At 33.2% G+C, this 27,998-nt stretch overlaps 1 protein-coding gene and 1 long non-coding RNA gene across 3 annotated transcripts; one reads left to right on the top strand and one right to left on the bottom strand.

The window, feature by feature from the left end:
* Window positions 1–4: 4 nt before the first annotated feature.
* Window positions 5–27,455, top strand: LOC143347661 (uridine phosphorylase 1). 2 transcript variants are annotated; one of them, XM_076777056.1, is made up of 6 exons: window positions 5–255; window positions 16,881–17,004; window positions 20,283–20,444; window positions 21,134–21,319; window positions 22,280–22,612; window positions 23,141–27,455. In XM_076777056.1, the coding sequence occupies exons 1-6, from the start codon at window positions 218–220 to the stop codon at window positions 23,318–23,320; spliced, it is 1,023 nt and encodes a 340-aa protein (XP_076633171.1). In that variant the 5' UTR covers window positions 5–217; the 3' UTR covers window positions 23,321–27,455. The 2 variants fall into 2 exon arrangements, with proteins under 2 accessions (XP_076633171.1, XP_076633170.1); XM_076777055.1 differs by lacking the exon at window positions 5–255 and adding an exon at window positions 12,871–13,203.
* LOC143347662 (uncharacterized) lies at window positions 9,635–12,790 on the bottom strand. The gene is made up of 4 exons (XR_013080648.1): window positions 12,661–12,790; window positions 12,184–12,266; window positions 11,859–12,115; window positions 9,635–9,964 (listed from the first exon to the last, which is right to left on the bottom strand). It is a non-coding gene; the product is annotated as an uncharacterized LOC143347662 (long non-coding RNA).
* Window positions 27,456–27,998: the final 543 nt, after the last annotated feature.

Here is a 27,998-nt window from a genome sequence, read left to right as displayed (position 1 = left end):
ACGCCATTATGTTAAGGCGAAAATGTCATCGCGGAGCGTGGAAAGGACACTAATCGGGGAGAAAATGCGCGCGCGCAACGTGAGCGATCGCGGCATCGTTTCTGCAACCGTAGTCCTGCGGAGGATCATCGAAAGGACTACACCCCTTCAGTAACGAGAGACTAGTTCGGCCACCCGTTTCGCCTTGTACAGTGAACTAAATTACACGACTGGAAAGATGAGTCTTCTGCTGGAGGAGGAGGAGGAAATCGACGAGTGAGTGTTTCTGTTACTTTCGCTTAGATTTTCTACGTTCAACATTCCACCCCGTGATCGTCGCACCCTGTCGCACCTGCGAGAAAGGGCTTGGCTACCCTCGTCGCACGTTTCTCGAAACAACAATTGCCCTTCGAGCGTTTAAATTCAATTAGTTGTCCGCGACGTACGATTCGCAGTCAAGTTCAAATTTCGATAGTTATCGCGTTAATATCGTGCCAGTGTTTTTGGAACACTGTCACTGGGGGGATGGAAGCCACAAGTCGATGCATGTGTTTCTACGCACACAATCTTTTCGGAACATCGATTTAACGAACATGCAGAACATGTTGCGTCAAACTTGAAACGCTGGAATATTTTTATTTGCGAAATCGGGAAACGTAGTTTACCGTTGGGCGAATGCGTGGGTATTTATAAACACATTCTTGGCGAATGTAATTTGTTGGAAGGTGAAAATGAATCTTCGAAGCATCAGGTTCCTAATAAATACGTATATGGTAATTTATGTGGAATTTAAAATACTTTATCTTGTTGGGAATAATGTGGAAACGTTTGGAATAATTTCCTTATTAGCGAAATATTGTGATTTGAAACAGAAAATTAATTCGAAATTTATGTCGATGCACGAGGAACGTACAACGTGAATCGAAACAGTTCTGATAGAAGACACTGTTAAACGATTTTCGGTTTTGGCTAAGTGGGTGTGTCAATATATCGTGAGAGCGAAAATGAACGAGACACGTGAATTTGTGTTCACGTTTGCTTAGATATTACCCGTCAGCGGTGGACGATCGATCTGATATAGCCGCCAATTGTGTGCCACGCGTTCATTGTTTTCGTTAATGTTAAATAGGGGGGGCTTCGAGAGGCAAAAATAAATTGACAGACCTCTGAATCAAACGACTGATATTCAGTTCTAAAGTTCATTGATACCGACATTTTGATACACAATTTGAACACCTGACAAAGTAACATATTTGACAGCAAAAAATAATTTATGATATCGCTATCTTATACGATTATCGACAATTGATAGGACATGTTTTGTCAATTATTTCAATGTCATTGCCCATACCTGTTCTACCAATTATTAATATTATGATTGTATTAACGTGATTTTAAGAAAATTTTAATTTATTTTAAGGAAAGAATAAAATGTTCGTAATTTACCATATCGTAACCAATAAGGTGAATTGCGACTTTCAGTTTAAAAATCAGTTCACGATCAGGGTTATATAGAAATATATCGAGCATGGTAAATACTGATTTATATAAAGTGTTGGTTTGAAAACTTTAAATCTAAATATGTTTCTCGAGAACGACAATATCGGGGAAAATGTAGGAGAGTTTGTTAGTTTCCAGGGGGGAAGTACATCTGAATTAGTTTTTATTTGTCGAACACTTTCAGGGTCATTCGAAGGATAATTTTATTTTTTTAAAACGAAGCCTACATTTTCATTTACTGATTCTTATTTTACGCAGAAGAAACAAACTTCCGTATGGAATATTTTCGAATTTCTTTGAACTTTTCTCTGAATTGGAAAATGGTTTAATTAAGAAATAAATAGTGTTTCGAGGGAGGCATAAAAGATGGCGTAATTATTTGTTGAGCAAGTGGAAGGTATGACTCGAAGTATAAATTGCACGGTTAGCTTTGGTTTTTTAAATGGAAACATATTTTTTTTTATTGTGTTGAATAAGATATTTGTTATATGTTTAATTACATTGCTCGATTTAGCTGGTTAGGGTATTTCGACGTAGATGAAAACAGAACGTTTATGCTTGTGGTGGTTGAAAATAAAGCGATAGGACTACGTCTCCCTCTAAATAACAAATGGAAGGCCATATCTCAATGCTCTACAGGGCGAACTATACTTACTGTTAGGAAACACAACTTTGTCTGCCAGAAATAGTATCATATTTCAACACGATGAAGTTCCGCTGCATTCATTTCAAGAAATCAATTTGTTGAACGATTCAAATGTCCGGATCAACCCAGACCTTCAACCTTATCTAGTAAATAACTTATTTTTGCAAATCGTAAGGTAATAATTGAATAATTTTTATTATTATTTATTATACACGGTGTTCGACCATCCCTGGGAAATATTTTAATGGAAGACTCTAGAGGCCAAAATAAGACGAAAATCAAGAATATCAATTTCTTGACTGAGGCTTCGTTAAAAAGTTATTAACAATTAAATTCGAAAATTTCAAATCATTCTGGAAAAATTATTTCCAGTTTCAGGGGACAATTACAATCATTTTTGGTCATTAGACATATCCTCGAAATCCTTTGCACTTTCGAGAAAAAAATTCGAATAGGTGCTTAAATTTTTCGACGAGAAAAAAAATTTTCAAATCATTCTGAAAAAATTATTTTCGGTTGCAGGGGTCAATTGCAATCATTTTTGGTCAATAGACTTACCCCCGAAATCCTACTCATTTTCGAGAAAAAAATTCAGGAAGGTGGACAGCTTTTTCGACAAAATTCAAAAATTTCAAATCGTTCTGAAAAAATTATTTTCGGTTGCAGGGGTCAATTGCAATCATTTTTGGTCAATAGACTTACCCCCGAAATCCTACTCATTTTCGAGAAAAAAATTCAGGAAGGTGGACAGATATTTCGACAAAATTCAAAAATTTCAAATCGTTCTGAAAAAATTATTTTCGGTTGCAGGGGTCAATTGCAATAATTTTTGGTCAATAGACATACCCCCGAAATCCTACTCATTTTCGAGAAAAAAATTCTGGAAGGTGGACAGATTTTTCGACAAAATTGAAAAATTTCAAATCGTTCTGAAAAAATTATTTTCGGTTGCAGGGGTCAATTGCAATCATTTTTGGTCAATAGACATACCCCCGAAATCCTACTCATTTTCGAGAAAAAAATTCAGGAAGGTGGACAGATTTTTCGACAAAATTCAAAAATTTCAAATCGTTCTGAAAAAATTATTTTCGGTTGCAGGGGTCAATTGCAATCATTTTTGGTCAATAGACTTACCCCCGAAATCCTACTCATTTTCGAGAAAAAAATTCAGGAAGGTGGACAGATATTTCGACAAAATTAAAAAATTTCAGATCGTTCTGGAAAAATTATTTTCAGTTTCAGGGGATAATTGCAATCATTTTTGGTCAATAGACATACCCCCGAAATCCTACTCACTTTCGAGAAAAAAATTCAGGAAGGTGGACAGATATTTCGACAAAATTAAAAAATTTCAAATCGTTCTGGAAAAATGATTTGTGAATAGCTTGTCTTATTTACATTTCTTTTCAATGTTAAAATACAGTCTTTCTGAAAAAAAACTGGAAAAAAATAAGTACGTTTCGGACAAAGTCACTAGATGCGTTATCACGTCACATTAAAATCATTTCCAAAATTTGCTGCTCTAAATAGTTCAATAAAAATAAGAATACATTTAATTTTGTACACTGTGGGATTTTTTTTTTTTTGTGTTCGTAGGTTACTGTGTTTATTTTGTCGTGTACAATATTGTTATATTCTTAGCCCATTTGGAAGCAACCAACTGTACTAGAAATTTCGTTTCGCGCTGTTGGTCGCGAATGTGGTATGTGTGCGCGATGAACCCTCTGTTATTTCTGATTCTTCAGTTGCTACGTGTAATAACGTAAATTGAACATCAGGATCAACTGTCGTGTTGCAAAAAGGTGAGAATTGGTCAGATTTAGGAATTATTCGCTAATATTTAGATCTGCATGCACTAAGGATAAATAAGAAATAAAGCTTGATTAATTAACGTTGACTCTATATTGATTAAATTTCATTGGTATCCATTTTCATTATTTATCCACTTACTTTTGTCCTTGACTGTCATGATAGGCCTTCGGAGAAACTATCAACAAATTGTTGATCGGTCAACAGTTAACTCGTATTTGAATATGCATCAGTTTGTGCAACATTCCCTCGAGTCCATTTTTGTGAGAATATTAATCTGAGATTAAAGCAAATATACTTTTCAACGATACGACTAAAATAATAATAACGATATATATATATATACAAACTATTGTTTTAGATGATTTAATTGTAAGAAAAACATGTGCTCGAGATACATGACTAGGTTCATCGATAATGTCTGCGTCGCACGCAGAGTTTATATTTACTTGCCATCGGAGGTGCCTATTCACGTTATTTTCAGACAAAAGAACGAACTTTGCGGTTAGAAATATGGGGCGTTACTTAATACATAGAAGTATACTAAAAATAGATTCAGATCAGAAGGGAACAAGTGAAATGGTAACGTACTGAAAAACATTGCCATTGTTGGCTTGGGGACCATAGAAACACTAATTCCATTCAAATCAATTTAACCCTCATACAACCTAATATGAATCTAGAGTCACATACCTCTTATGTGTCTACATTGTTTAAGCTTGATTTAACACTATTGTTAATATAGTTAAATTATTAAAGCAATAGTATGACCTATAATTTAACAATCAGTTCAAAAGCTATGTGTTTGTTATTTCCATTATTTCTACTATTTTAGATTAAATTTCAATATTTAAATCTTGTTCAGTTGTACTTTATATTTCGACGGAAAGTATGATAATAATTCTTAAAATGTGCCCCAGGACGTGACTCGTAAGTTGAATGTTCCAATCGCCTCCAACTTGGGGGATCCCCCTCAGAGCCCAGTGAAGCGTGAATGACAATGCATTGTAGAAAGCCGCCACACCGGGGCGCTCGACTTCTTCGTCGGATCTCAGCGTCCGACACGTTCGCGGACGCGAAAGCTGTAGCATTCATTCTCATTGTGATGCAAAATGACACGAATGCTGTAACATTCAAATTTATAAGCCACTTTATCATGCATTAAATTCTATATAGTTTTTATTTTTTGAAATTATTATGTATTTTAATGTAATGGTTAAAGAATAAATCGCCTGTTCATTTTTGCAGGTTAAAATTTCTACTCTTCGCAAACGTGTTAACGACCACAATTTATTAACTGTAGAAAAATATTTACCACGTTAAATTAGTTAATAATTTAATAATATGATATATTCAATTCTGACTAAATTAAAATAAGTAGTCACAGTAAAATGGTTTCAATAATATGTAATTTATAAACTTTTACTAATACGTATTTATGGATTCTCCGGAAAGAAATATTAATCATTAAATGTTGTGATATTAATTAAAAAGAATATGGTGAGAGTTCATTGCGTGTGGTAGCGCATATACTTTTTAGGTTATATTTTAATATTGCAGGAATCGTTGTATACATGGTACTGCTCTTTAACTGTTACACTCAAACAAAAGATGGCGTGCATGAAATGAGAAACATTTCCAACACGCGCCCAAAAAATGACACAAACGTTAATAGTTTCATTAAATCCCTGATTTTAAATGGACAGAACGGACCAAAAAAAGTCATACAGAGTCCTTTTATTCGACAGTCGTTAAAATTCCTTGTGTTTTAAAATCTTCGACCATCCGCGACCGATTGGAATAAAGATTCGTGATGAATGTCGATTCTTCATCGTACAATTTTATTCCTCCTTATAGCGGAGTCACTCTGTATCTGTCTCTGAAACAAGGTACAACGTTGGAAATCGATAAAGTTCACTGAAATTGCTACGCAACACCTTGTGTACCTCCACCTGTGTGTATGTGTGTGTGTGTCGATCGTAGAAGTGTCTGTACGGTAAGCTTTTTGGATTTATTACGCAATAAGATGGTGGACGTTATGGAAGACCCCGGTAATCTTACGATATAAATTTCGAAAGTATGAAGAATAGTATTGCAAGATAAAGTGCATCTTTTTGAGCACTACGTTTAAAATACTTTCTAGAAAATAATTCGAGAAGGTGTGAAATTTTTCGACGGAAAAAAAAAATTTCAAATCGTTTTAGAAAAATTATTTTCGGTTGCGGGGGTCAATTACAATCACTGTTGGTCATTACACATACCCCCGAAATTCTACGCACTTTCGAGAAAAAAATTCCTTACCGAAAATCTAATTTGGCGCCTAAATTTTTCGACGAAAAAAATTTTCAAATCGTTTTGGAAAAATTATTTTCGGTTATGGGGGTTAATTACAATAATTTTTGGTGAATAAACATACCCCCGAAATCCTGCGCATTTTCGAGAAAAAAATTCAGTACGATCGGAATTTTAAACGTTAACAACTTTTTAAAAAAGCCTTTATCAACAAATTTGTATTCTTGATTTTCGTCTTATTTTGGCCTCTAGAATCTCCCATTAAAATTGTTCCCAGGGTTGGCCGAACACCCTGTATTTCTAACATTTTTCTGATTAAATCGAGACTGAACACGCCATTTTGGATAATTTTTTATTTATGTAATAATTTTATTATATCTGATAATATCAAATTGTGTGATAAAATATTAATAAATAGATCGGGTCACAGGTTTATAAATTATTAATTTATGATTGTCGAAATTATTAGAAAACGGTGATCAATGAAATTAAAAATAAATGGAATTTGTTCTCTCAATCATCGAGGGGACACTTGATGATAATATTATTTACAATGACAGCATGATTATATTTCTTGTACTCTTTTCGATGATAAGTTATCAATTAAAACCAAGGCGAGGCAGGGTGTCTTCGTTCAATCGCGTAGAAATTGCATTTCTTAGAATACTATAGAACAATTGGTGTATTGCATTTCATAGAATACTATACCTAGTCTATTGAACGAAAAGAAAAAGAAATATTAACGTTTACGAGCTCGAGAGTTTGTAGAAAATATCTTGAAATATCAAATAAAAAACAAATCACGAGGAGAAAGTTTATCTATCGTTACGTACTCCCTTTAGAATAGCGTAACTTTGGTCTTGGGAACTTTTACACACTGTTTAGAAGTGTTCCACTCTGTAAATAGAATTCTCCAAAGTGATTTTATTTTCTTATTTTAATTTGATTAATTTTGTTTTATTTTAATAGATTAACTTATTTTATTTTAATAGATTAATTTTGTTTTGTGCATCGATATCAGTTTCGATCGTATATATTTAATTTAGAAAACTGCATCAAGGCAGTTTTACTCTACGTGTTTGTTTTTTTTTTTTTATATATAAAAGGTGGTTTATTATAGAATATTTACATTTATTATAAGTACGGTATTAGTACATAGATTAAATCAATATTTACGAACTCATGCATAACATGTTTGCTATTGCGCATGTAGATTATCATTCAGGTTATGCGATGCGTATCCAGTTTATCGTATTGTTCGTGTAATGCTTTAATTCCTATTTAAATCCGGAACACCGATAATTTCCCACTTCATATATTTACATATAATTTTCAATTATTACAGAAATATCAGAGAAATTAGAAGAAACTTATTTTTCATTATCCCTGACATTGGTAAAAGAAAGTATGATCAGACAAATAAAGAAAATATAGAAAAGACGATTACATAATTTTAATTAAGCACTTTTGTGCACACTTAGTGATGAAATATATATTATAGTAAAATAGTTTCTCGTCTTAACAATATTTTTTATATTATTAAAATATCTTAAAATATTTTAAGAACTACAATTTATGGCGACTACCCTTAATTTCGTATTATAATTATTATCATAAAGTTCGTCAGCTTTGCAAATACATAATATTTTTGTTTACTTTGCGTTTGGTTCTGTGAACTTTATCGGAGTTAACAAGTGTATTGCACCTTTTGGAAGAAAAATGAAGATGTTGCAGACTGACTGATAAACTTTTGTTTGAGATATAAATATAAATAATAGATTAATACTGTTTAACTTTGAACTTTTCTGGGCTTTCGTACACACACAGGGTGTTCGACCACCCTCTGATAAAAATTTTAAATACTAGAGGCCAAAATAAGACGAAAATCAAGTGCTTTATCACATCTTATTTTTAGAGTTTTGTTATAAACTTTGCTTGGTTTTTTAATGTTTTTATCGTTAAAGCAACTGAATTTGAAGGATTCAGGTAGTCTATGTATATCATTCACAGCAGCTCCTCCGAAGATTTGTAAGGTAAGATACCATTTTTATAATTTTTACGAATTATAATGATACTGTAAAATGTAAGGAAAGATTTTTGTTCTATTCATGGTTAGTATTCTGAGCGCGCGGTTCCGCCAATGTCGCTAACTCTTGTTCTATCCTACTCTATCTCGATACGTTTCGTTCGCGTCCTTCGTCACGTAATGGAATTGTAGTTGTGAGCCCTTCAGCCAATAGCGATAATACGTGTGAGGACGGGCGTCGCTATGACGCTACGGCCAATCGGCGTGCCTAGCCATCAAGTCATCACTGTATGGTACATACTACACTTTATAGTCTGATTAGAGACAGTGTGACTTGAACGATAGTTTAGCTTCCAAGAAGTAATGTTACGCCATTTTACTGAATGTTATCATATCATTGATTTTTATTAAATGAACTAATCCACGTAAAGCTTTGGATAATTGGATAAACACAAGCGATAGCGATATTCACTGAGATAACGTAATATTATTTCTTGGAAATTAAACTGTCAATCAAGTCGCTACTTTGTCAAAGATGTCATTTGAGACATGTAAAATATTTCGAAAATATGAAAACATTCATAATAAAGTGAATTGAAGATCGCTGCAGCGTCGCACAGTGGGTTATTAAAAGCGATAAAAAGACATTTTATAAAAATATTCTTATAACGAAAAATTTATTCACAAACATCCAAATGAACATATGGGACATTATTTAACGTGATTTTTTGTATCATTTGTTAATTTTGGACACAATGATACGGCTTTTAAGTAGTCGATCTCAAAATAATTCAGACCAACAAATTTCCATTTATAATTATTTCGCTTTTTGAGATTAAATTACGACTTATACGATTAAGTGTACCTAGTATGTATTTAAGTTATACGAAAGGATTTATATATCTGATACTTCTTGAGTTTTAATTACGAGTTCGGTGGAGTATTTGTTTTGACCGTTTTATAAAGAACGAAGCCTTAACGGAAAAAAGAAATGGCCGCTACCAGCTGCTACTGGGTACGTTATTCGATGAAAGCATTGTGCTGTTTCGCGGTCACTCTTGGTATCGGGTTACGCTTGCAGTGTTGTGACGCCAAGTCAACGAGCATTCCTTCGTTTTCTTCGAAATGTATCGGACCGTTAAATAAAGAAAAAGCTTGTAAACTCGTGCGTTCTCACTTTGAATGCTCTTGTATAAACACGAAACGATCTTGAGGAATTTATACTCGTACCAATTGAACAATTGAGCGAAGAAACTGCAGCGGTCCAAAACAAACTCATACAGTATTTCCGTCTTAATCAATCGAGGAAATGTTCACGCGAAGAAATGTAACTTGGACGCTTTAAACGGGTTGAGTAAAATTAAGTACTTCGATTTATTTGTTGTTATTTAATGCAACTAATTACAATAATTAAATATCGTTTAAAAAATTAGCTTCTTTCTTATTATGTGGGAATCTGTGTTTTAGCGCTGGTTTGATCACGTGTTGGTCACGTGCAACAGTATATGTAGATATACACTTCCTGGCAATTCTCGTTGAATTAGTGTTATACAATGCGCTTCAACATCAGTGACAATGTTGCGTCTGCTCCAAGGCCAACCGCATCTCTCGTCTTATAGAAACACATCAGCGATTCGCTGCAGTTCAGTTTAGGGGCGGATATTTGACGGTGGTGTAGATGTCACACGAATAGGTTCCAATAATGAAACTGTCTGTAAACATTCCAATAATTAATGATTTGATTATTTGCAACGATTACGATAAATTACTAAACATCTTAATTAAACAAAGGGCAATGTAAAATTTTGTTTAGGTCTGTCGCCAACGAGGTATAGAAATTGTCTGCTCGATTGCATTAAATTGCTTTCAAGTGCATTAAACAAATTGAAACATTATTACATAACCTAAAAATATTCAGAACCATTGTAGATTACTCGGATACAGTTATCTTGGAAGGCGATTTGGTTAAACCTGCGGAATGGTGCTCTGTAAATAGACTCGATCTTAATCACAGTAAATGTTATGTTATGAGAATAACTCGTAAAAAGAACAAACTTTTGTATTTATATTCGATTGGTAATATGCTTTTATCCATAGCCAACACGATGTATGATTTAATTACAATAATGAATTGTTATTTGTAAAAGTATTATAATATGTATAAACAAACAAAGTATTTTCGGAAACATTTTAAAAATTCTCTCACTAATAGTATTTACCTCATTTAGAATATGATATATAAATTTTCATTTTATTTTTAAATATAAAATTTAAATATTTAATAAAATTTATTTAAAATAAGTATTAATTGATTAAATTATATTTTGATAAAACAATAATTTCTTTACCAATCAAAGCATAATGATTTAATTAAAAGAGTTAAATATTTGAAAATGTTTGATCTAAGATTTTTATTTAACATCATTAATAGCTATACCACCCCTGGGAAAAATTTTAATAGGAGATTCTAGAGGCCAAAATAAGACGAAAATCAAGAATATCAATTTCTTCACTGAGGCTTCGTTAAAAAGTTATTAACAATTAAATTAAAAAATTTCAAATCGTTCTGGAAAAATTATTTTCGGTTGCGGGGGTCAATTACAATTATTTTTGGTGAATACACATACCTTTGAAATCCTACCCACTTTCGAGAAAAAAAATCGGTTGCTGAAATTTTTCAACGAAAAAAAAATTTTTGAAATCGTACTAAAAAAATTATTTTCGTTTGCAGGGGTTAATTACAATCATTTTTTGTGGATAGACATACCCTCGAAATTTTACCCATTTTCTAGAAAAAAATTCGAGAAGGTGTGAAATTTTTCGACGAAATTAAAATATTTCAAATCGTTCTGAAAAAAATATTATTAACTGTGGGGGTCAATAACAATCATTTTTGGTGAATAGACATACCCCCGAAATCTTGCGCATTTTCTAGAAAAAAAATCGGTTAGATGCTGAAATTTTTCAACGAAAAAAAAATTTTTCAAATCGTACTAAAAAAATTATTTTCGTTTGCAATGGTTAATTACAATCATTTTTTGTGGATAGACATACCCTCGAAATTTTACCCATTTTCTAGAAAAAAATTCGAGGTGTGAAATTTTTCGACGAAATTAAAATATTTCAAATCGTTCTGAAAAAAATATTATTAACTGTGGGGCTCAATTACAATCATTTTTGGTGAATAGACATACCCCCGAAATCTTGCGCATTTTCGAGAAAAAAATTCGAGAAGGTGTGAAATTTTTCGACGAAATTAAAATATTTCAAATCGTTCTGAAAAAAATATTGTTAGCTGTGGGGGTCAATAACAATAATTTTTGGTGAATAGACATACCCCCGAAATCCTATCCACTTTCGAGAAAAAAATTCAGTACGGTCGGAACTTTAAACGTTAATAACTTTTTAATGAAGCCTCAGTAAAGAAATTGATATTCTTGATTTTCGTCTTATTTTGGCCTCTAGAGGTCTCTATTAAAATTTTTCCCACGGGTGGTCGAACACCCTGTATATTGATTGCACAGTACTCGTTCAAATGATGACATTTTATGTGTTACATGAGAATTTAGGAAGACATTTAATTTATCAAGGGTCTGGGATAGGTACCCGTGGGGTTCACCGAGATCCTTTTGCTAAAAAGGTGACTTCATCTTCCCCATTCTGTAGCCAGATCCTCCAATTAAACTCTTATCATATTCCACGAAGTATCGATGACCGTCAAGTCACGCGATCCTGCACGTGGTCCTTTGGCGGCTGGTAACAAAGCGTCGGGCTCCGTGCTGTCACCCCAAAATTGCAACATCAGCGATACTCACATAGAATCGCAGTGACACACCGGCAGCGTGCTCGAGTCGCTGCCAAACCTAACCGCGATAATACGTTTATGATGGTCTAACTCCTCGCGATACAAGATTCTTAAGAAAGGGCTTACGTCATTTGATACCGAAACACGTGCGTTTCCTTTCTTTAAATGCCGTTGACGCTAACATGCTTCTCTTTGTCCCTTGTATAATCCTAAAATTTTTTGAAATTGATCCACTTGGTTCCATGGAGATCTTTATAATCTAAGGTTTATATTTATTTACTATTGGTTTTGTAATAGAGCATTATTTGCCCGTTAATATAATAAAAAAAAAACAAAAGAAACTATAAGAAGTAATCTTGTTTATATGCAATTGTATTTTTTTTGTAGAAATTTCAAAACGTGTATTATCGCAAAGTTCTGTCGCAATTTCTTTCGATTAAAATATTTTGCTTCCTTATAGGTTAGAGAGTAAAAACGCTGACACGCGTCCGCGAAGATGAGCGAACGATGGTAGTTGGGAAACGCGTAAAAACGAATGTTGCTTACCGACAATAATTCGGATTTCAGTTGTAGCGAGAGCGAGAAGGAAAGCCTCACACTCACCTTCTTTCTCGATTATCCAACGTTACACGAAGTTGCACGAAGTGCCGAGTCTCACGTATACGCGGATTCGTGCAATAGTATGTATCCGCTTTCCCCCCATCAGTCCGCTAGGAGGTAGAGCAAATCCGTCGTCACTATTGCTGTTCCGAATGCACACGATTCTGGCCGCACTATATAAAGGTTCCCGAATGCATCGCAATTTTCTATTCGGCGACCGACACTGGTCGCAATCGTTCTGTTGCTATCTTTAACGAGACTTTGACGTTCGCTTACGGAAAGGTGGCCGGATCAGTCGACTTTGCATCTAGTATTTCGTACTTTAGTTCGATACCACCGACCTTCGAAGATCACTCAAAGGTGGACTTCCATCCTGTAGAAATCGTTCCATTGTTCCGCGTAAGGTAAAGAGTCATTGTCCGTCGAGATGCCTATTTGCAAGTGCGAGGACCGCCTAAACGGAAAGGACCACACGTGCCAGCCGAGGCCTTCCGACGAAAATGCCGAATGCGAGGAAGAGACCAAGGTGTACGATGAAGCGGTTAGGTATGCTTAATTCTCTCGCGTTTTGTCCTTTTTAGGGGCATAAGAAAGGGAACCTTGGAATTGAAATTGCGTTCAAGGTCAGTTGCAATTAGATCGGTGGAATTTACTTCCTCGAATACTCGGGTTCTTTCACGTGAAAAACAATTCACCCCTATCGCGTTTCGCGAGTTGAATTGAATTAAATTTACGAACATTTACTGCATATATTTTTATTCATGTTGACAGCTGCGTTAAAATTTTGTTTCTTTTTAATTAGGATATGTATTTATATCGTTATGTCGATCGAATGCTACGTAAATTGTTACTAAATAGTATTTATGAGATCTGTAATCCACTGTAAGTGGAGATTTTAAAATTGGTAGGCTGCAGAATGTAAGAATTTCATTGAATTTTGTTTCCAAGAATGCGTTGACGTTAGTGAAGTGTATGTTTACATATTGCCCGCCTGCGTTGGCCTGTTCGAAATAAAGTTAAGCGCATGCACGTCTGCCGAAGACAAAAATTCTTTTAGTATCTTTCTAATTGGTTATGTACTAATTTTCAAATTTGTTATCGTAGTTTACACATTTATAAAAACAATTTATAAATAATTTTATAAAATAATGTAGTCTTTTGAATAAGAATATTTATAAGCCTAGGAGGACAAAATCGAGTGGACATTTTTATTTTTTCTATATTTCACACTTTTCATTTTCTTTTAATATTTTGCCCACTTCTAAACATTTGCTTTGATCGTGCTTCTTGTTATACTCTCTCAAGAATAAAGAATTACTTTACAAACTTTTAAAATAGAAATATACGTCTCCATTAAAAAAAAAAAAGTTGACCTTCGAGAAACCCTTAAAACACTTGACAAATGTTTTTTTTTTAATATTTGTAACTTTTTAAATCAATACCCTGTAAGTTGTAACAATTTTATTTAATTTTCTCACTTAACGTATATGTGTTACGAAATCGTAATCATTGATACATATTTTTTACAATTACAGTGACATAATTATATGTGTTAATTTATCGAATCTAATTAGATTCTATGTCTAATTTTTTTTCAATGTAAAATTGATACATTCGTGATAAGACATTCGAAACATCGTTGACCACCTAACTTGAACAACACAATTATTTTCGTAATTAATCCACTAATCAAAATTTTTTTTTATTAATTTCTTTTTATATCCCCTTTTTAAATCATTCTGAAACACTCTTTCTTTGGTCAAGTTAGGTGGTCCATTTTGTATATTTTTTATCGTGTTCGATTTAGCTGTAATTATGGCCCCCAAAACAGTATCGAACTATTGATATCGAAAATTCATTAATTTAGAAGATATTTCAACCTGAATATTTAGATAGTCGCTGAAAGTTATTTTTCTTTTTTCTGCTTTTCCTCAATATTCGATTAATAATCATATATAATTAAACATTAATTTTTTTTATTTGCGATAGAAATTTATATTTACAATTGCAATTTGATTCTTGTTAATTCTTTGTTCGAATGCTTGATTGATTAATTAAAAACTTAATCCTGAATATCGATTAAAAATTGTTGAATATCCGACACTGATACCATCTACAAAAACAAAATGTAAGATAATAAGAAATCCAATACGTATGAAAGTGTCGTAAAAATTTCTACAAAATAATCGCGTTGCCATTACACGTTAATTATATGGTTTAGCTATTTAGAATTATGATTACACGATAATTACAGTGCAATCAAGTTGTAGAAGTAATCGTATCGAACGTAATCAGATCTTGATCAGCAAGACTTACGTGTACAACACGTTGAACGCAGCTGATTGGTTAAGATTTTGAAAGAATAATACCTTCTAACATGCTTTGTCGCTCGAAGCTTGACTCGATCCAATATTTTCGCATCGATAAATATCTAAAAATATTCATTTCAAATAAACGTCCAATTTGCTCTTCGATACGAGTCCGTAAATGACTTGTAAGAGTTTAGTAAAATAGAAGAAGAGGTTCGAAAATCACGTAAGAATTAACCATAATCTCATTTCATGCATTATACATGCATTATACAGATTTATATAGATGTTCATAATGCGGGTCACCGATTTAGTTTAAATTTTGTCCACGATTAGTGCACGTAATGAATAATAACAGTAAATGAATCTAACCGTTCAATATTTAAAAAAAAAAAGTTATTTCTCGTGTTTTCATACTTTATTCGCACATTTTTACCATTTTTGTTTCTTTTCTTACGATTACTCAATTAAATTGGTAATTTACGCTGTTAGACTGTATTAATTTGCTTTGCGTAAAATAATTGTAATTTTACATTCGAAAGGGTATACTTCTTGTATTTTTCTAATAACTCCACCGCCCTCGTTTAAACGTAACACCCTGTATATAAATGGAAAATGTGTATACAGAATATGAGAAACGGGGAACATTAAACACGACCCATTTGAAGACGCCAGGTAAAGAACATTCGATAAGCCTATTCTCTCGATTCCCTGTTTTTGGAACCATGTTTATTGGAAAGTTTGTAATTTTCTAAAAAAATGTGGAATATTAAAACTGCATAAATAATATGAATCTTATCGGTAACTCGCGTTACGCAAATAAATTGCATAAACGTCACGTGCATTTTAGTGACGAAAATAGTACGTGTGTGCGTTGTTGGACGATAGTAAACATCTTTAACGATGCACTGTACCTTGCGATAGTTTCTTGTTTACCCAGTTTCGCAACACTGTTAGATAAACCGACAAAGGTAGTTTCCTGCCTTCCGAGTCAATCTGGTATTCTAACCTCAAATTTCGACTTTGCTTTAAAGCGTCAGAAAGTTGGCCAAATCCAAGCTCAAAAGACGATTCGAACAGGCCACTTTCGAAGTTCCCTTTTTCGAACAGTTTTCTAATTCTATGGCTTATTATTCAAAGCAAGAGAGGAATCAGTGGATCTACTTAGATTTATGGCGAAGCTAAACGGTGTATAAAAAAAGCTATACACAAAACGAATTCCCTAAAATAATTCAAAAACTCGAACTAAGTGATACTGTCACGAACAGTACGTTCAAATGTAATTCAATTTTATCATATTTTTGATGCCATGATTTATACGATACATATTCGAATGTATTTTTTCAGTCACTGCAAGATGGAATTAAAAGAAATATCTGTTTTTGGAGAACAAAATTTGTTCTATAGTATTCCTCCTTTCGATACCATTATGAAATTATAAATATTTGTATGTCATTAAAAATAAAGGAGGTATATGGACTTTTTTGGTTGAAACACTCTATATGTGACTTCTAAGTTAGCGTTTATGTCTATTTTTCTATATATCGTCGTTCTCGTGTAATTTTAGTTTGGTGTAACTAAATAACAAACGAAAGTCTGTTTCCCCTAGTAATTTACGATCTTATCTAGTAATAAAGGCAACCTCGATTACACGTTTCTCTAATGTTATTTGGTTAAAAGTTAATAAACGAAAGTTTGTTTCCCCTAGCAATTTACGATCTTATTTAGTAATAAAGATAACCTCGATTTCTAATGATAATTGGTTAAAAGTATCAGTAAATGACAATAAAAACGTGCTTGTACGCGACGTAAAAATATATCGTTTATAAGGTAGAAGTAGGCAGCGCTAAAAATTTGCAACGTGACTGAATTTTTCGATTTTTAAAGCCTCGATTGTTTCTCATATTTTCCCAGATACAGAGATGGATCCGTACGACTTCGAAATCCAAACATCGAGCTCATGGACCAAGATATTCTGTATCATCTTGCCCTAGGCAGCGGTTCCAATGATCTCGTAGAGATGTTCGGCGACGTCAAGGTAAATGAAAATACAGTATATCTTTTACTTGCTTTTCCTCTCAGAATTAGGGTGAACAAATCGACTATTAGGTCATCCCATAAGTTCGCCCCGTTCGTGCCATTCGTCCTTCGTAGACTGACGAAGTTAAAATTTGTAATATAATAGAACTGATGTTTTATGGGTTAGATAGAAAACACACGCGTACACGAAACTAAAAGAACGTTTGTTACGATAGGTAAAAGATGAAGATGTTAGAAACACAAAAATAAACTGCCGGTTTCGCGTATCGCGTTAGCACGTGATACCTTGTAACTAAGTAAAGTTGCGAATCGAAAGCCTCCGTAAAAGAACGCTTAAGGGCGCTACTGCGCTGTTCCTCTAATCGCGGATTATTGGCGGGAAAAACGAAAACGAAAAGTTCAGGGAATGTCTGATATTTTTAAACTAACATAAACAATCATAGAAATTTGAAGAAACATGAATAGTATAAAATATATTGTTAAATATTATTTTTGATAATATCGAAGCTCGAAGTATGTATATGTTTTACATTTGCTTATGGGTGGAATCTACTTAATCGTATGATAGTATTATACTCGCACACAAGAAAAGAAAACTTTTCCTGAAGTATTTATTAACTGGAAAATATTTATATGTATTTCGAGGGATCTAATGATCTAATTTTCGTACAATATTACGAATAATCACATTTTACAAATAAATATTTATTGAGAAATTTATTTTAGTAATAAAATGCACATAAAAATTACACATTCTTATAAATGATTACCGAATAATCTAGTTTTTAGTACTGTCACATTTCATTTTAAATAATTAGACGCTTCCACACGTGGCATATCCATATTAAAATTGCACAAAATTATTGCATCCTTAGTTTCGAAATGTAGAAGATTTTGTTTTAATCAAACTGCGTCAATTTCACCTGAAAGTCACAACAAACAAATATTATCTTTATTGTATTGTATGCATGGAATAGATAATGCATTTTCTATCGCATCGCGCAGAAATTCGATTGTGTTTTATTATTATGTGACTATTATCTTCCTCCCGTTTCCTTGTTCATTCTAACAGCCTTGCTAATAGTTAGTCATCAACTAGCGAGTAATCCAGTATTTCGTATCAAAATTCCAAGAATCGTTACCAATACAGAATACGCTATTATTTACATATATTATTGTAAATGTTTGCAGTTTTAAACGCATTCGTAATAACTTAGCTGCAATAATTTCGTAATTGAAGACTCTTTGAAAACAACAATGTAAGTTCCAAGTATCTAATTTTTCAAGAGGAATGGAAAACATTTCTGACATTAGATTAGTAAAAAAATCTGGGGGAAATTTTAATGGGAGATTCTGGGGGCCAAAATAAGACGAAAATCAAGAATAACAATTTGTTGATTGAGGCTTCATTAAAAAGTTATTAGCGTTTAAAGTAAGACTGAGAACCACTATCACGCGCCATTCTACACACGAAACTTTGAACGTTAATAACTTTTTAACGAAGCCTCCATCAACAAATTAGTATTTTTGATTTTCGTCTTATTTTGGCCTCTAGAATCTCCCATTAAAATTTTTCACAGTTACATTGCCATATATTGTCAACTTTTCTAGGAACATTCCTCAATTATTGTTTTATAAATAAATACCCATTTGTAAAGGGAATATAAAGACTTCTATAAATTATGTATTCAGGCTCTATGTTCATTTTTAATTTTTTAGTGACATTTCTTTGAAAATCTTGCAAAAGAAACACTGTTAATTGTTAATAAGAACTAAATGGTATCGCTGTATCTAGTAACCTTAAAATGGACTTGAAAATTGTAATTTCGACGAAAAATTCCTGGCGGGATATTTGTGAAGCACATAAGGCAAATCAATTTGTTATACCAGCGGTTTGCAAACATTTCAGTAGTCCTCCACCCTCAAAATAAAAAATTTCTGCTCTTGATATTTATAGACCATGAATTTTGTTTATGTATTTAATTCAATTAGTAAACATGAAAAGTAATTTAAAGAAAGCATCTGAATTAATTTAATTACCTGCAAAATGTCGTTTGTCCCAAGCAATTTGCCCCAAAGAACGAAACTAAGTGGACAGATAATGAAAACCTAATATAAAATGATTATTATAAACAGCTAGAGCAAACTGATTTGAATGCACGATTAATGAATATGAAATAGGAGAATAAGTAATGTCTGTTCATGTTTAAATTATATTCAAGCAATCTACGCAGTAATGTGGAATGTGTTATGTAATTCGTTAAATATTTATACAGCGACCAGTTGCAGTGACGCAGTTTATCGTTAACGAAACCACGTCTACAATGCATTCACGACAATGTATCAATGAACGTTTTGCCATTAAAAGAGAGTACAGTATTTCGTGACCTAAATAGAACAATACTCTAACATTCTGCGCCCGTTTCTCAATTATATGTACAGGGCTGGTAATCCTCGAGGTATTATTTCGTATCGCACGGATTCCTATTGTCTGTTCCACGTAAGAAAAGAGCAATTCCGTTGTTAGAATTATTTTTCAGTTTTATTGTTTTGTTTTTTATTTTCTTATAGCGTGAATCTTGAAAATATACAAATGATGCAACCCTAACCCAGACCTAACCCTTTTAAAATCTAATTTTCGAGTTAAGGCCAGAAAATATTGGGACCTTATTCCCAAAAGAATACAAACAAAATGACTATTTAATAGTTATTTATTTTTCTGGTACATATCTGGCATAAAGACTCCCTATATGCGACACATGGTCTCTCTTGGCGTTCGTTTGATAACTGAGAGCGAATTAATTGTCGCACGTGGCCACTTGAGAAATTTGTGGCGCCAAAGTAGTGCACATTAATGATTCCGCGCGCGATTTGAATACAGTAATCGCTACACTTAAGAAATAGAATAATAAGAGAATGCAGAAGTATTCAAAAAGAAACTAAAAGGAGTGAAAAATGAATTCCAAAAGAAATTGTGTTGTTGCTTGGTACAAAATGAGGAACATTTTGAAAACATGCTATAAAGATTGTCCACACTTATTCTTTTTGTATTTCAACTCACGAAAAAATAATTGAACAAATATTTTTATAAAACGAAGTCTTATATAAAAGTTTCTTACATGTATCATGTGGAATAAAAATTGATCTTCGAGTAACCTTAGAAATTTTCAAGAAATAAACGATAAAATAAGGTAGTTGTATTTCACCCTTGAAACCGAGAGTTTTGAAGAACGATTTTCCTTTGTCGTTTATTGTTGTTCGTTTTAATTTTTACAGTTCGTGTGCATGGGTGGAACGCCAAAACGGATGGAACAATTCGCTTATTACATTATGAAGGAAATAGGTCACAAGCTTCCAGCTGGAACGACGCTTCTTGACATTAGCCGGTATTCGTACCGGTACTCTATGTATAAGGTCGGGCCTGTACTTTCCATTAGTGTAAGTATACCTTCTTTTTGCAAATATTTTCTAATAGTTTATAACAACGTTGCTTAACTGCGGTGATCAGACGAGAACCGGTGTTCTAAACGAGGCGTGACCATTCACAAATTTTATTTTCAATTTATTCAAACACAACCCTTAAATGTCTTGATGTATGAAAAAATGGACTAATATCAGTTTCAGAAAAAGAAGGATTCGATTCATAAGAACTAAGTTTTTGTTTTCATTTTATAGTGAATCACCATTTATACAGGGTGATCACCCCCGGGAAAAATTTTAATGGGTGATTCTAGAGACCAAAATAAGACGAAAATCAAGAATGCCAATTTGTTGATGGAGGTTTTGTTAAAAAGTTATTAACGTTTAAAGTAAGACTGTGAGAATCACTATCACGCGCCGTTCTACAAGCGGAACTTTAAACGTTAATAACTTTTTAACGAAGCCTCCATCAACAAATTGGCATTCTTGATTTTCGTCTTATTTTGGTCTCTAGAATCCGCCATTAAAATTTTTCCCAGGGGTATGAGTATTTTGATGTATCTTTAATGGTCATCTTTGGTCATTTTGAGTGATGGCACAAGAACACCGCTTCAAATTGTTTGGTATACGCAGCACTCATCTTGAGAATGTCAGTATTCCTTACTGTTCGAGAAAGTATTAAACGTTCGTTCATCTTTTCTGTTTAGCATGGAATGGGCATACCGTCGGTTGGAATTCTCCTCCACGAGATGATCAAGCTGATGTATCACGCGAAAGTGAAGGATCCGATATTCTTTAGGATCGGCACTTGCGGTGGAATCGGCATCGAAGGCGGTACAGTTGTAATTTCCGAAGAAACGGTCGATGGAATGCTGAAGCCCTACTTGGAACTGGTAAGTTTCTTATTGAAGGTGTAAAACGGTCCGCAAGATAGCAGGTAAATGCAACATGTATTTGCAAAGAAATGCTTGTATCTGAACGGTGTACCATTAGACTCGACATTCTTAGATCGACGAGGATAAAATTCAGAACGATTTTAAATTATGCACAAATATAGTTCGAGTAATCCTATTAACGAAACAATTGTTTGTTCTGACAATAAAACGAATTTTAAGACGAAGAAACACTTTCTTAAAGAAATTATTAGTTTTCGTGTTACCACGAATATTTTTATGGTTTTTCGTACCTTATAATGTAGCGATAAAAAATTCGAAAAAATGAAGGACGATGGGGATGAATTTTGAAAAAGGTTTTCTTTCATTCTGGGCATTGTTTGATCTTGAATGTTATGGTGCACCACAAAATTAAATTTGACTTGATACAAACTATCGTATTATTTACTAAAAAACTTATACACTATTATGTTGGTTTTAAAAGAAGCTCGCTAGTTATGACGCAAATACTCTGTAAATACGCCATTAAAAAATCACAATGGAAATTTATTTGTATCCCTTTTATACAGAGTGTTCGGCCATCCCTGGGGAAAAAATTTTAATGGTGGATTCTAGAGACCAAAATAAAACGAAAATCAAGAATGCCAATTTGTTGATCGAGGCTTCGTTAAAAAGTTATTAACGTTTAAAGTAAGACTGTGAGAACCACTATCACGCGCCGTTCTACACACGAAACTTTGAACGTTAATAACTTTTTAACGAAGCCTCCATCAACAAATTGGTATTCTTGATTTTCGTCTTATTTTGGCCTCTAGAATCTCCCATTAAAATTGTTCCCAGCGTTCGTAAGTATATGTATATCCGCCACTGTATGTTCAGACAACAGAAATTCTAATGCATAAAAAAAATTTGCTACCTTTGTAAGTAAAATATCTATCGACGAACAAATTTATTTTGCAGTCTGTGCTCGGGAAAATGGTAAGGAGGCCAGCCAAGCTCGACCGGCAATTGACTCACGATCTGAAGGCTTTAGCCGATCGTGACGATCCTTACGACACTGTGGTCGGTAAAACTATGTGTACTTACGACTTCTACGAAGGGCAAGGTCGACTGGATGGCGCGTTTTGCGAATTCTCGGAGAACGACAAAATGGAATACTTGATCAAGCTACACAAAAGCGGGATAATAAATATAGAAATGGAAAGTCTTTCGTTTGCAGCTCTCACCCATCATGCTGGCATCCAATCCGCTGTCGTCTGCGTGTCATTGCTCGATAGATTGAAGGGCGATCAGGTTCGTAGCTTAAACATGTCTTAGAGTCGAGTCGTAATTTCAGAATTTTAGAAAAGAACAAAATTTTTATTTAAAATATCGAATATTATACAGGGTGAAGTCTATGCAACTTGTGCACCTCTATAATTCCCAAAGTATGCATTGCTCAAAAAAATTTCGTACAAAAAAGTTGCATAGTTTGAAGGGGTACACTCTTTTTTTATTGGCGAAGACGATTCTTATACTTTTTATACTAAAATATGAAAGAATATCAAATTCTGAGCAAAAAGGTGTTGATCTGTATTAGCCCTAAACCTAATAACTACACAAAAATTATCAAATATTATTGAGGATATCAATGATATATGTTTATCATATTTGACATATTTTATCTCGTTAATTAAACAATTAAAGGGTGCACAGCTGAGTTGTTCATAGGCCATCCATTGGCACTGATCCAGTTCTGTCTATAATGTACACTTGACAAGTGCATTCACATTGTGAATCACGCTTGAGTAATTTACTTTAAGGCTGTTATTTTATACGCAGGTGTTGGCACCGAAGGAAGTCCTGGACGAGTGGCAAATAAGACCACAACAATTGGTCTCTCGTTACATAACTAGATACCTTCAACGAAAAGGCCGCCTCTCCATTGGTCATGGATCGATGTGTGTCACGAATCCACGTCGGTTCAAACTGGTACAACAAGAATCGGAAAACTACGATTAAATCTACGTCGCGGCGAGTAAAAGTTTTGCAAAGAGGCCCCCTTCTTTTGCATGTATGAAAAAAATAATTCTTTTCGAAGAGATTACATGCAAAAAATATAAAGTATGTTAAAAAAAGTACATGCTTGTGCTTTATACGCGAAGAAATATATTTATAATTTTGAATGTAACGTTGGAGGTCTTAATTGTTGTTTCGGTATAGTACAGGTAATGCTTTCCAATGTATTTGTTTTATAAACTTTCGAGGCTATATACTTGTGTCAGTATTTAAAACGTTCAAGTTTTTGTTAGATTTTATAACAATTGCGGAAAGAAGCTCAGAGAATCACAAACCTCATCAGTTTTACCATTGCAACGTGGTAATTAAGTACAAAGCAATCAAGGTATTCAAACTATACATCACCCAGACTATGAGAATCACCTTTAACGACCATACTTGGCCACATATCTATTATCCGTGTATCTCCGGAAATTTTTATTTTAAACGGTGATTATAGTTATATGCGAAGCGTTCGTATATTCTTCGACCAAGGAAACCCTAATTATTTAAAATATGAAAATATCGTGACAGTTTTAAAAACTTTGAGTGCGGAGTGTTTTGCGATGGATCTATGAATAATTTATCGTAGACCTGAGTTGCCCGCGGTTCATTTTAATTTTATCAAATTAATATCATTGAATTTCATTTCAGGAATGTATAAAATACTTATTCAATAATATTAACATTCTATGTATTAGTAAAGACGAGTAGTATTTAGTAGTACATTCTAAATAGTTTAGGTAATAATGTATGCTTTTGTTTAGCCTTCGTTTGTGGTGTGATTGAGATTCGTATACATGTATATCATATATACTGCAAAATTCGCGCGATGAACACGTCATATCGAAAATTGAGATTGGATTAGGAATTTGAAAAACAATATTATAGCGAAGTGATGTGGTATTTATTTCCTTCTTAAACATTCCATTGCCCTGAAACTTTGTTCTTAAATAGCGAATTTGAAAAATAAGTAGAACCAATAAAATTAATTCCTCAATCCTATCTCAACGTTACAACACATTACAGTTTTGTGGCCAATGAGATTATTAAAATTGTTGGCCATAAACCAGTTGCGATTTCCTTTCCATAAAGAAAACAAAACTGGACGTGATACTTTGTAAGAAATTAAAGTAGAAAAGTTAAAGTAGCTAACGTTATTAAGCGGTTTTGGGCTTTATTCGTAAGGATTCCATGTTATATATATATTTTTAAACCGTGTGTTTTTGTATCTTAATACAGTTTGTTGGTTAAATTATATGTCGACTCTTGTTGCGGAATAAAAGTAAGAAATCGATTAAACTAACAATTATTGAATATCTAAGTATTACTTTAAGCACAATCTTATAGAATATTATTCCATTAGCGTTTCTTGCTTCTAACAACAGTCTTATTTATTTTTTGAAGACAAGAGTTTATCATAACATTATAATAATGTTGTATAACTTTTATTGATTACATAGGTATTAAATACTATTATTTCGCAAATAAGTAGACAAAGTTGGATCATAACACTGTCCGACAAATTGAAATTTCTTTGGGTGATCCTTGTAGAGTATCGCTCCCCAAACAAGAATCCAGAAGCCAAAAAAAAAAGAAAAAAAATAGAACACTTAAATATTACAAAGAAAAAATCAAACATGTATTTACACAAAGTTATACATAACTTCGGCCCTGCTGGATCAAGACTAATCTAGACCTTGCGTGGACAGTTTCTTTTTCAGAAATGTTTACAAAATCCAAACTTAGGCGAAGTTTTCTAGATAAAAAATTTTTCATAAAAATACAAAAATAATGCGGAGAAACTACGAATATCGGCGCTCTTTCAAACTTTAATATTAATTTATAAACAAAACAATTAATAAATTGTATACCACTATATTTGGAAAACTTTCCTCTGTCTTTTAAGACTAATTAGAACCGTTCAGTTTTTACTTTTCATGTAATACCTCATTTTTGTCAAAAATTCTGGGACTAATATAGCAATTCGGCTTCCGGATTTTTCTTTGGGGAGCTCAAAGATCATCCGGTAGTTATTCGAAGGCAAAATTCGTGTCGGACAGTGTAATGATTATTTTAATCCATTTAAAGCAATGGAACAGCAAACATAAGGCATTAAATACATTTTGTAAATGTGTTCAAAGGAAGAAAAAAAAAATTGCATACTGCTCTAACGATTATGCCACACGCATATATGTTGAAATGTTTGACAAACGTTCATTTTACACTCTTGCTATTTAATATTTTGAAAAGATGTTTCAACGGAAACACAAAATAACGAACGGTGCATGTATCGATCATAGTGCTTGTTTTCGCGCCAATTTGTTAACGGTCTCGCTAAGAAAGATCCGATCTTTCTACTTCAATAATTATTAGTAATGATCTAGGGAAACCGTAATAATATGAAAAAGGATCGTATGTTACTCGCGAAGGTATTTTTCTGCTGAAATGATATCACATGCTTGTATATTGATGTTCAACATATGACATATTTATCACGCGGAACGCACAATTGCCTGTTTAATGTTTATTATATAACTTTGCATAAAAGTTCATGGTAACTGTTAAACGTTGTTGGTGTTACAATCATAGTTCAGCCTTGAAGTTCCGCGCGACGGTTCTTCGGTATGTTAATTATATTTTTGTGACAACCAGTTCCCGTGTTGTACTGTGTTTAGTATAGTGTAGCAGGCATGCCCAAACTAAGTACCAGAGAAAGACAAAATTTTTATTCAAAGAAAAACTTTTTCAAATAACAAATAAAAGATAGACAGCTTTTTATCTTTTATGCGTTATGTAAAATGAAATTACTTAATTCTATAACTGTTCGATCGAATGAACGTTGCAAATAAATCAATGTATCGTTTCTTGTTTATTAAATTTTGTCTATCTGTGATGCACGCTCAATGTGACTGTATTTTAGGAAAAATGTTTGGCGAAAGAAACTCGCGACATCGTTGATTTCTTTGTTTTTGTAAAAAGCAACGCGTAGAAGAGAAATGTACTATACACGGGGGGTTCCCCCTACGGGCATGCCTGATGTAGCTAGTATTATTATACAATTGTACGATACATCTTCGTCGAAGTTGTTGAAAGCCAAGAGTAAAATTACCTCCGTACATTTACATTCTCTTTAAAGGAAGAACAGTAGAGCTTGAAATCGAGTCTATTTCAAAATCTGCTCCGAATCAGCTGTACCTCTTAAATAACGATTATACCGAGTAAATTTAATTCAGATAAAATGTTAACTCGTAACCCCGGCGTAAATGGTAAGCTCGCGCGGAAAGGAGTAAAGTTTACTGCGTATTAACGTTCCAACTATCTAGAGTCGATTTCAATCTTCTGAGAAATGCCTAAACTATACAGGTACGTAATTTAAGAATAATAGAACTTACAAAGTTCAAATTATCTTTACATTCGATAGCGCAAAACCAAGTAATTTACGAAAAATAATGCGTACATTTCTCTTGATTTATGGGTATACGTTTATGTATGCGTAATTGTTTCGTGCAACAAAATTAGATTGATAACTCTAAAAGAAACGTATTGGATTGATTGTGTGGTTTTAAAACAAGCATTTTCGATTTACCATATCTCAGAATTAATAGATAAGCGATTCAATTTACGGCGTTAATCTTACATTTTTATTTTCTATAAACAACGACATATCTGTGATGCGTATTAAGAAATTACGAGAAGTATTACAAGGAGTACCAAATGTTATTATATATACATGTATTAAATTTGAATGACTCTTCTCGGTCATATACATATACATAGATACATGCCTACGTCGACGCGTCAGTCGATATTTATCATCTATTTATTAATATCCAACTATTATGTAAAATTCGTCACCGTTTATCTATATCTTTTAAATTATCCAATTACTATTTAACCAATGCAACATCATCGAAAAAGAAATGTTTAGCGAATGTTCACTACTATTATTCAACTAACACTGTACTCTCACTGTGAACCCATTTATTTATATGCAACACTATTTATGGAATACATAATCTGACTCTTCAGAATTATGTATAATGTTATTTATTGTGCACTATGTTTTAAAAGGACAATAAAAAGAAAATTAATACCATGCGTTGCTTTACATATTCACTAAAGTTACATTTTTTGCTCCTAGAGTAAAGAATTGCTCGTATTTTGATAAAATCGATCCGCATTCGACAAGTATATGAATTTTTATGAGAATTTATTGGGAAAAATTTTAATGGGAGATTCTAGAGGCCAAAATAAGACGAAGCTTCGTTAAAAAGTTATTAACGTTCAAAGTTTCGTGTGTAGAATGGCGCGTGATAGTGGTTCTCACAGTCTTACTTTAAACGTTAGTAACTTTTTAACGAAGCCTCGATCAACAAATTGGTATTCTTGATTTTCGTCTTATTTTGGCCTCTAGAATCCCCCATTAAAATTTTTCCCAGAGATGCCCGAACACCCTGTATATGTGCTCGTTCATAAAAATGATAACAAAAATTTCTTTTTTTTTCAATAGTTAAAACATGGTCAGGGGGTTTTAAAACGTGTATTTCATCATATCAAGAAAGAAAGGCTCACACTCACCTTCTTTCTGGGTTTCCCGAAGTTATGCGAATTGCTGAACTCACCTAACATGACTCTTAGT

Source organism: Colletes latitarsis, chromosome 11, assembly GCF_051014445.1.
Source record: "Colletes latitarsis isolate SP2378_abdomen chromosome 11, iyColLati1, whole genome shotgun sequence".
NCBI classification, from domain to species: Eukaryota; Metazoa; Arthropoda; class Insecta; order Hymenoptera; family Colletidae; genus Colletes; species Colletes latitarsis.
The sequence above is the reverse complement of the archived record's forward strand: the minus strand, read 5'-3'. Positions and strand labels throughout refer to the sequence as shown.